Here is a 9,384-nt window from a genome sequence, read left to right as displayed (position 1 = left end):
TCTCTCTCTCTCTCTCTCTCTCTCTCTCTCTCTCTCTCTCTCTCTCTCTCTCTCTCTCTTCTCTTCTCTTCTCTTCTCTTCCCTTCTCTTCCTTCTGCTCTCTTGTCTTGTCTTGTCTTTTCCTTTCTTTCCCTTTCTTTTCTTCTACTGGCTCCACCGTTGAAGGCAAAACTCTCTTATTCTCCTCCACGTCTCACTAGAAAAAGGAGAGTCTCAAGTTGTGACTAATTTTCACCTCAAACAGACTTTGAGAGGAAAACAAAACTACCTCCTCCCTGGATCTCTCTGGCAGAGGCAAGCTACAACTGTGACCTCAGCAACAGCAAAGGCAGGAGTGTCAGTACCTGTCTGTGGGCTCAAGCAGCCGGGAGAAGTTTTCAATCATGAACTCCTTGTGACAGAGGGTGAGGATGGCCACTGCCTGGCACAGGAAGGGCATGAACGTGCTCTGCTGCGGGGATGACGTGCAGCTGCGCAGGATGTAGAGGATCGGTGGCACCTGAAAGAAGAAGGGAAGAAAGAACGATTTGCTGCATCCTGGACACTGCAGGGCCTAACCATGGCCATTCAGTGCATGAGCACTGCCTGCTCCCTTGACATGCTGCCAAGGCCTAAGCCTAAATTTCAAACCAGCTACCCTGTCCAAGCCCTGACCCTGTGCTCAGGCTGTGCTTCTTTAGGACAAGAGGCAAACGGCACAAGGCATAGTGCAACAGCCAGGAAAAAAAAACAAGACAGGTGGAAGAAAGTCTCTTACGTTCCAACAGATGTCCTTCCTGATCATCTGCAGAAAGGTGGTCATCCACTTCCCAGCAGCACGCACGCGCACTCCTTTGGCTGTCCGGATGGTCTCCTTGATGGCCATCATGAAGTCGACGGTGCGTTCGACAGGGAAGTTTCTGCACACGATCTGCAGAGAAATGAGAAGCAGGAGAGATCCCATCACTGCTCTGCGGCAGCTCTTCAAAACAGAAGAGCAGTCTTGAGGGCATTCTTAGTTCAGTGGCTTGCTGGTCATCCAGGCAGCAATCACAACGCTCCTGCTGTCTGTACCCTGCTATTTATATGGAAGGCGGTTGAGCCTTCTCTCATCTTCTGCACCCATGGTGTTTGCTTACATGCAAAGCCTACCTCTCAGCAGCCACAGTCAGTCTCACACACGCACACACACACACAAATGCACATCATGGTGTCAGCTCCTTGGACTAGGTGCCTGAAGAACAGACATAGCTCAGGGCCTCCTGCTACTTGCTGAGAAAAGAGGACTCACGGTAACAGCTCATTTTGGAAATAGTGTGAAAGGCTGGGAGCAGTACAGGGTCGTGCAGAAGCCTACGAACAGAGATCCTACCACCCCTTTTTGGGCCCACTTACTCTTGCCATTTTGGACGTGGTCTGGAGCTGAGAGACGACACTGCAGGCATGCAGCCCCTCACACAGGCTCCTGATGTCTCTTGTCTCAATGACTCTGTTGGCTGCTTTGTCTGGAAAGAGCACAGGGAGAAAAGGGAAGTCATGCTTCTGGAAATGGAACTGCTTTCCACGGGGGAGAGACAGAGGACAGGATGGGGACAAGAAGAGAGCTGTGCACGGTGCCTCTCCCTCCTGTAAACAGGGCCCAGCCCGTGAGGCTCTGGTAGTGCTGCGGAGGAGGGCAGAGGGCTGGAGCACACCTGCTCTACTCACCTTGGATTCGGAGAAGGGAGTTCAGACAGGTGACAGCCAACTGGCGGGATGCAGGCATGGGGTCGCACGTCAGAGGTGCCAGCAATCCCACCAAGGAGCCAAAGTGCTCGCAGGCATCTCCTCTCTGCAGGGGTGAGAGGCAGGAACAAAGCTGTAGACAGCCCCAGCTCTCCCTAGCTTTTCCTGCCTGTGCCTTCCCCATGCCATGACACAGTATGCACAGCTGGGCGGAGCTTGCCTTCCAGCTCAGGGGCACTGGGGAGAGAGCAGGGGGCATGTGGTGGGGCTCTTTACTCACTTGACGCTCTTCACAAACAGACAGAAGCTGGGAGCAGGTCTGCAGGGCCCTCTTGCGCTCCCACACGTTCTCTGATATCAATGATCTCCGCAGGACCTGGGGTAGAGCATCTGTCTCACTGAGGACGTCTTTTCTTTCCCTTCCTGCCACCCCTCTCCCTGTCCCTCCTTTCCCAGCACTTTCCCTCAAGGTCTGCCCTGCTGCTCCATGTGGCCTCCCCCCTCCTTGAGCACCGGCACTGCTGCTCCCACTCTCTGCAGTCACTCCTGCCTCCTAACCCAGGAGCTTTTCCTCGGCTGTGGCCTGCCAGGGGCTGCCTCCTGCCTTTCCCCCTGCAGGGCCCATTTCTCTGCCCATTTCTGAGCTCGCAGTGAGCTGGCACATCAGGAGGAGATTTCTCCCGCTCTGGTCATCCTCTCAGTCTCCAGATTTCTGCCCCCACTATTGACAGGCACCGTGCTTTCTCCCTTGCCCCACACATACTCACATGGACTATGTTCTGAAAGAAGCTGCCGATGGGCTCTGTCTCCAGCAGGACCGCCATGAGCTGGCCCAGAGCTTTCAGTGATGTTTGCTGAAGCTGAAATAGAAGAGGGAAGTGAGGTATAGCATGACGGCTGCTGCCAGAGCATAGGCTGTGTGTGCTGAGGTAGGGTTTCACCAAGAGGTGGCTGGGAAAGCTACGGCAGGTTACCTGCAGGTACTGAGCTGCTTGCTGTGACTTCCTGATCTTCAGCATCATCTCTGCTGAAGGGTGTGTCACAATGTTTTTGCAGCACAGGACCAACATCTCACCCATGTCCTTGCTTTCAAAAGAGGGCTTCAGCTTGCTGACAGGAGGAAAAAAAGGAAGAGAAATAAGAAAGGGTCTTTACCAATACTTTCCAGACTGGTTCAGACAACAAGTGAGTTTCTCCTAATCGACAGCTACAAAGCCAATATCCCCAGCTCATGCCGCTGAGCACTGTCTTCAGTTCCAGCAGCGCCCGCCTCCTCCCCGGCAGCAGTGAACCACCTCCCACTCTGAAGGGAAGGAGACCCCAGCACTCCCTTCTCTTCCCTGCAGGGGACAGGAGCACCAGGGCCTTTCTCCCTGCCCGGAATCTCAGCTTTGCTGGGCACAACAGCCCAGCCATCTCTCCTGGAGATGCGGCTCCTCACCCTCTCCCCACTCCAGGCATTCAGGAGCTACCCAAAATGGGGACCACCATCCTGCCTTGCAACCTCAGTCCTTACCTCAACTGCTCCAGGGCCAGAACCACCTTGAGGGGCACCGGGGAGACAGGGATGCCCGAGTAATACTTCTTCAGCAGGTCCTACAAGTCCCAGAGAGACACTGTCAAGGTGGGCAAGAGGCACACGAGAGCTGTTCCGCCCAGCCCAGGGACAGACACAATACCGACCCCATCACTCCCATGTTTCCCATGGAAGCACTGCAGCTCCACAGCTGCTGGACCTAGCCTTCTGCCTAGCCACTGTCTGCCAGCATCCAAAGTCCCCACCAGCTGGAGACGTGTGGCTGATGGAGACCTGTATGCCTCCAGGGAAGCGAGCCTCATGGCATAACCCAGAACTCCACTGCAGACAGCCCTGTCTCTAGGCACTCACCATCAGGATCTCCAGCAGCTTGCCCTTCAAGGAGGGGTTAAAGCAGGCCGAGTCACCCACAGCTTGGAAGGCAGAGCTGAAGTCGGTGATGCTCTGCACCAGCGCGAGGTTGTTCTGCAAGTCCTAAGGCCCAAGAGAGAAGAACATTCTTTGAACTGCGGTAAGGGCCAAGGGTTGCAAGGGGGACACATGGGGGCAATGCTAAGGGAAGGGCTTGGATCTTCATCTGGGCACAAACCGTTCCCTGAGGAACCTTTGGAAAGAGAAGGCCCATCTCAGCATCCTCCCATGTGGAGGGGCTGCAGCTGGGCGCTCAGACACCCTGGCACACTTTGAGCTCTCACCCGGCAGCTGCAGCTGTAGAGCATCAGGATGTTGCCTGCGATGTCTCCCTCCAGGTGGGCGAGCAGCTGTTCCTTGGAGGCACGCAGTGCCAAGCTGCCGTGGGCAAGCATGAGAGCGCTGCGTGTGGCATGAGCTCTCGTGCTGTCCAGCTCCATCTGTGTGGGAAGAAATGCCTTGAGACACTCACTCAATGGCCCCAGTGCCCCGCGATGCACCTGGGCTCCCAAGGCAGGAGCTGCAGTGAAAATAAGGCAGAAGAATGCCAAGATGGAAACCCGTAGCGCTTTACCTTCTTGCGCCTGGAAATCCTTGCATTGCGGCCTTTGCACAGCCTGGACGCAAAGATAGTGAGTGTGGCCAGGACTGTCTGGAAGTTGCTCTCAGCAGCATGGCTGAGAAGAGAGATGATTCCCTGCACAAAAGAACAAGGGGCAGTTGGCACAGGGCCGGGCCGGTCCTCGCCTGAGGAAAATGGCAGCCGTGAGGAGATGGAAAGGCCTGGAGCAGGGCCAGGAGAAGCCCTCTGCCCCAGGGACAGAGCGGGGATGCTCGCAGAAGCTGAAGGAGAGGAGAGCTCACCTGGGCCTCACATGGCTCCTCCGCATTTGCTTCCTCCAGGTGCTGCAGCAGCTTCTCCTGGACATGAAGGACTCCCTTACAGGCTCCCAGCACTGTCCCCAGAGCCTTGTACAGGAAAGACTGCATGGGAAGGAAAGGAAGAAGCTGAGATGTGGCAGCAGCCTGACCTGCTGGTGAAGGGCCAGGTGGGAAGGACTGAGACAGGGAGTCTCTGAGAGCAGCTGCAGGGCCGAGCTTTAGCCAGCCCCAGGCAGATTGCAGGGAAAGGTCCTCTGGGGGGCATGGGTCAGGGAAGCAGCATCAGCATCCCGCGTGGGCAGAGCACCAGCCGCAGCCCCAGCCCCAGTTGGACACCTGCAGCTGCACCGCTGGGTAGAGCTGGGAGAAACTCACCTTTTCTCCAGAGCTGCAGGCAGAGCTGCTCAGCCACCGGCTCAGCTCGCAGCTCAGGGCCTCAATCCAGGCCTCATCCTGTGTGGTGTCCACTGATGCCCTCAGGAACTATTGGAGAACAGGAGAAGATAATGTTCTCTTGCCCTTTGCCTCTTCCCTCACTCCCAAGTTGCTGCAGCCTTCTGGGGAGAGGTGCCTGGAAGAACAGTCCCTCTCCCAGCTCCCCCAGCATTCCCTCCATTAAAGCCTCCTGCTGCTCTTCTCCTAAGACCCCCCTTGGCCTTGGCACAGAACGGAAGAGGCAGCACCACAAAGGCGTGCGGCCGCTCCGCAGCAGCGTTTGAGAGGCTGTTCCTGTCCCACAGTGGCTCATATGGGAGCGGGGCTACTTGGGGCAGGCAAGCACTTCTCTGCACCGCGCCTCCCAGCAATGCTGTACCTTTAGCAGACGGCGCTCAAACTCTGCAGAGTCCAGAAAGCTCTCCTCTTTCCCTGCACAGCAATAGGAAGCAAAAGACCCTTACTTGGGATCAAGCCACAGAAGAAGAGCTGTTACAAACCTGGGTTGGCCTGGGCACTTGACACTGCCAAGCTGGGACCCGCACCCCCCTCCACAATGACCTGTCCCTCCCCACAAACACTGTCCCTGCAGGAACACAGAACTAACTGCTCATAAACTGCTGTCTGAGGGGATGTGAAGGGCCCATCCATGTCCTGGAATGGGCAGATCCCCAGGGAGGAAAGGTCCCCGGGCCTCAGCGCTGTCTCCCTGGAATGGGAACAGCAGCAGAGCAAGCACTGGGCTGCAAGCAGGAAATGCTTCCCCTCTGCCACACTGCAGAGATGGATTTTCACTCCCCCCCTTCCCTGCCTCCGCCTCTCCCTCCCCACCAGCACTTTACCTTCGAGGCACTGCAGCAGCAGGGGGATCTCAGTAGCCCACATGGCCCCCACAGCTCTGTGGAACCTGCTGTGCAGGTTTTGCATCAGCAGTAAGGCAGCAGCTTGGAGTTCGCTGCCTGCAACAGGGCTGCCTGCCACCACCTGAGGGAGAGCAAGGAGAAGCAGGGTCACTTCTGCAGCAAGAGCAGCGGCTTGTCCCCAGGATGGAAGCAGCTTGGCTCTGCCCTGGTGTGCAAGGAGCAGCCAACAGCTTTGCCCATGGCCATGCTGCTTCCTCCTCGGGGCTCGTGGCACCGGCCTCTGGAGCATCTACTCACCAATAGGCGCACCAGCAGTGTCTGGGGAGTCAGCAGTGGGCCTGCGAGGAGACAAAAGTGCTGAGTAAGACTCCAAGACACTCTGTGCCCAGCCACACGCAGTTCCACTGTCCCTTCTGGGTAATAACACAGGTCAGCAGAGCTCACTGGGGGACTTTCTGCTCCTACCTTGAAACATGGAGCTGACAAAATGGGGATCCAGATCTTCGATCCGCCGTCCTGTCAGATCCTCTCTCTCAGACAGGGCTTGGACACAGCGGGAGACCGGGATCAGCATGCCAGTGTACTGGGCTGGCACCACAAACAACAGCAGCCGCGGCCACAGGAGCTGTAGGGAACGAGGCAGTTGAGCGTGTCAGCATTCCTGCCTCCGCTCAGAGATGAAAAGGACTGTGAATTTCCCTGAGTCTTGTGTGCTTCAGAGCATGTTGGTGGAGAGAGCTGGGGTGTTGGAATGGGACAAGGAACACGTGGTGCGAAGGCAAGGAGGAGCAGCAGGGCAGAGTGTGACTTACTTTGGACATCCCTCTCACAGAGATGTCCAGTGACCCCAGGATGTCCATGCACAGTGCCTGGAGAGCTCCTTCTTCCTGGGCTTCCTGGATGGAAAGGTTTCCAGCTGCCTGCACAACAGTGGTGTTGAAACGCTGGTTACGCTCAGTTCTCAGGAGCCTCTCAGGAGGCTCAGGTGTGGCCCCAGCGGTGCTTCTGTGCCACCCTCTGAGCAGCACAGGTCTTCCAAAGGAAGATGCTGCCCACTGTCCTTACCCTTCTTTCCGTGGTGCGGCTGAACTCACTGAAGATGTGCCCCACCACATCCCAAGCTGAGCAGCTCCGGGCATTAGCATTCAGCAGATCATTAATGAAATGCAGAACGGCCCTCCTCACCTGCCAAAGAACAATTGTGAGTGTGATTTTCCTGGTCGGAAGGCAAAGGGAAGCCACCTGCTTGTTGGGGCAGCCCTTTGGGCATGAACGGATACAAGGGCAGAGGAGAAGCTTTGGCTTCTGAGGGGAGGGCCAGGCCTTAGCACCAGGCTGTGCACTTTCCATGCACAGCACAGGGACCTGCCCACTCTACCCTGCGTGCTCTCCCCACAGGAACCATCACAACCATGTCATCAATGCCCCAGCACCCCCCTGATCACCCCAGCCCTGCCTGTGTTTGCAGCAGCATCACCACCCTGACAACACTTTCCTTTCCCAAACCAGCTCACCCGAATCCTGGGGTCGCTGCACAGACGCTGCACAGCCTCCACAACCTGGGGCAGCTTCTCTGTCATCATGGGATCTGCAAGAGATGCACAGAAGCATGAGTGGAAGCACAACCCAGATGGCAAAAGGGATCCCTGAAGTCCCAACCTGTGGTACTGACCATCAGAGCAAACCAGAGCACCAAGCAGACCCAGGGCTGCCACGCATCCAGCCTCCCAGTCATCGCCCAGCTGTGACTGCAGAAACAGGATCATTTCATCTGGGCAGATTCGGGCTGCAGGGAGGAAATCCCACACTGTATTAGCAGGCAACTCAAGCCCATTCCTCAGATTTATGAGAGAGGTTTTGGCCAGGGCACCGCCAAGCATTGCCAAAGCTTCTCTCCTTACCCTGCAGCATGATACAGTGGGTCAGCTCTGCACAATCAGCCTTGCTGTGCTGCTTGCTGTCGTCATAGAGCTGTGGGAAGAAGGTCCATTTGAGAAAATCACACTGGCACTGAGGACAGAAAAGACACTGTGCTGCCCGCTGACGTCTGCCTTGGCACTCTCGGGAAGAGAACAGGCAGATAAAACCCAGTCCTCTCCACACCATCCCCGGGGGCACACGCACGGCTCTGGAGTAGCCTTGGGCATGCAGAAGCTAAGGCTGAGCTGCCGTACTCAGGGGCTCGGAGCTTTATAGTCCTCCTGAGACTTAGCCAAGAAGGAAACTGCTGTGGGTGCAAGGATAGGCTCCCCTTACCTGGTAGAACACGGCACTGGTGATGTCCTGAAACTTGTCCTTTGGGATGACAGAGTCAATGCCCTCTAAGACCTCCAGGAAGAGAGTGAGGCTCTGCAAGAGACCAGGAGAGGAAGAAAGGGATGAAGCCACATCTAGCCACTTGGGAGTGGAGAAACTGTTTCCCGATGGTTTGTCTACTGGGAGAAGCTCCCACACAGGTGTTCTTGTTTGTCCCCCACCTCCCAGCTGCACCAAGAGAGCCTCACTGCTCTCAGCTGAGCCATGTTTGGGCATCGTTTGCAGGCATTTCCCACCCAGCAGCCCTCTTCTCCCCCATCAGATGCAACTGAATTTAATCCACCCCGTTCTTAACACAGAGCTCCTCAGGCACTCAGCGCCCCATGGTGGTGGTGATGAAACCTCCCATCCCCAGGAGATGAGCCCCAGTGACTCTTGGCTCCCTCCTGGCTCCTGTCCAGATTGTTCCTTCTTTGACTGAAGAGCTCAGGAAGCCTCAGACCTCTCTTGAACACCTGTTCCTTCTTTCTCCAAGGTCTCCCCACCTCCTCCCTGCATCCCCCTGATCCCTCGTGGCACTTGCATGGGCCCCACGTCCGCTCTGAGCCCTGCACAATGTCTCACCTTGGCCACCCTGCACGTGTCTTGGATCTCCTGACACGGGTGAATGAGCCAGAGGAGCTCCTCCCAGACGTGCTCTCGGTGCAGCTCCTCTTGCAGGAGAACATCCAACATGGCAGACACAGCCCCGAGGACGGCCTCTCTGTCCTGGAGAGGGATGGCAGAGGCCCAGCATCAAAGACTGAAGGTCTGTCCTTCCTACAGAGAGGGCTTTCTCTTTCCCTTCCCTTTCCCTGTACCCCCACGCCCAGAAGGAGATGGGCTTGCTCTGGAGAGCAGGCAGGTTTTCCCCACACCCTCATCCCCAGCTCTCCCTGCCACAATACTGTGACATGCAGCTGCTCCCTGGCACAGAGCCAGTTTGGGACCCTTTGCAGAGCCAGCCCACTCCCTCTCGTCACCCCTCGGCTCTCAGCCTGCTGGGCACAGACAGAGCTGCCGACATGGGTGCCCCTGCTGCCATCCTGGGCTGGGAGTGCAGCAATGCTCACCTTCTCCTCCTGGCAGTCCTGCCAGTTCCTCAGCACAGAGAAGAGCAGCTCGTGAAGGTTCTCATAGATCTGCCCTTTCTCCATGGCAGGCCAGGGGCATTGCATTCCAGAGGACAAGTTAATCTTCACTCCGTCCAACCACTGTTTCACAACTGAAAAAACAAAACAAAATAAAAATTAAAAA

At 56.5% G+C, this 9,384-nt stretch overlaps 1 protein-coding gene across 1 annotated transcript in view; it reads right to left on the bottom strand.

The window, feature by feature from the left end:
* Positions 1–73: 73 nt before the first annotated feature.
* Positions 74–9,384, bottom strand: part of LOC104915579 (maestro heat-like repeat-containing protein family member 2B) — a 445,385-nt gene continuing 436,074 nt past the window's right edge. The window contains exons 6-31 of the mRNA XM_010726499.3: positions 9,201–9,352; positions 8,713–8,856; positions 8,089–8,181; positions 7,734–7,803; positions 7,505–7,618; positions 7,347–7,420; positions 6,898–7,017; positions 6,645–6,752; positions 6,298–6,457; positions 6,130–6,170; positions 5,812–5,953; positions 5,349–5,401; positions 4,910–5,017; positions 4,517–4,636; positions 4,227–4,349; positions 3,937–4,092; positions 3,593–3,715; positions 3,221–3,300; positions 2,679–2,814; positions 2,472–2,564; positions 1,985–2,080; positions 1,687–1,810; positions 1,375–1,484; positions 758–910; positions 345–499; positions 74–196 (exon numbers count right to left, since the gene is read on the bottom strand). Coding sequence (XP_010724801.2) covers positions 145–196; positions 345–499; positions 758–910; positions 1,375–1,484; positions 1,687–1,810; positions 1,985–2,080; positions 2,472–2,564; positions 2,679–2,814; positions 3,221–3,300; positions 3,593–3,715; positions 3,937–4,092; positions 4,227–4,349; positions 4,517–4,636; positions 4,910–5,017; positions 5,349–5,401; positions 5,812–5,953; positions 6,130–6,170; positions 6,298–6,457; positions 6,645–6,752; positions 6,898–7,017; positions 7,347–7,420; positions 7,505–7,618; positions 7,734–7,803; positions 8,089–8,181; positions 8,713–8,856; positions 9,201–9,352 — 2,900 coding nt within the window. The 3' untranslated portion in view covers positions 74–144. The remainder of the gene's footprint in view (positions 197–344; positions 500–757; positions 911–1,374; positions 1,485–1,686; positions 1,811–1,984; positions 2,081–2,471; positions 2,565–2,678; positions 2,815–3,220; positions 3,301–3,592; positions 3,716–3,936; positions 4,093–4,226; positions 4,350–4,516; positions 4,637–4,909; positions 5,018–5,348; positions 5,402–5,811; positions 5,954–6,129; positions 6,171–6,297; positions 6,458–6,644; positions 6,753–6,897; positions 7,018–7,346; positions 7,421–7,504; positions 7,619–7,733; positions 7,804–8,088; positions 8,182–8,712; positions 8,857–9,200; positions 9,353–9,384) is intronic.

The sequence above is a fragment of the Meleagris gallopavo genome, chromosome 1, assembly GCF_000146605.3.
Source record: "Meleagris gallopavo isolate NT-WF06-2002-E0010 breed Aviagen turkey brand Nicholas breeding stock chromosome 1, Turkey_5.1, whole genome shotgun sequence".
NCBI lineage: Eukaryota > Metazoa > Chordata > Aves > Galliformes > Phasianidae > Meleagris > Meleagris gallopavo.
The sequence above is the reverse complement of the archived record's forward strand: the minus strand, read 5'-3'. Positions and strand labels throughout refer to the sequence as shown.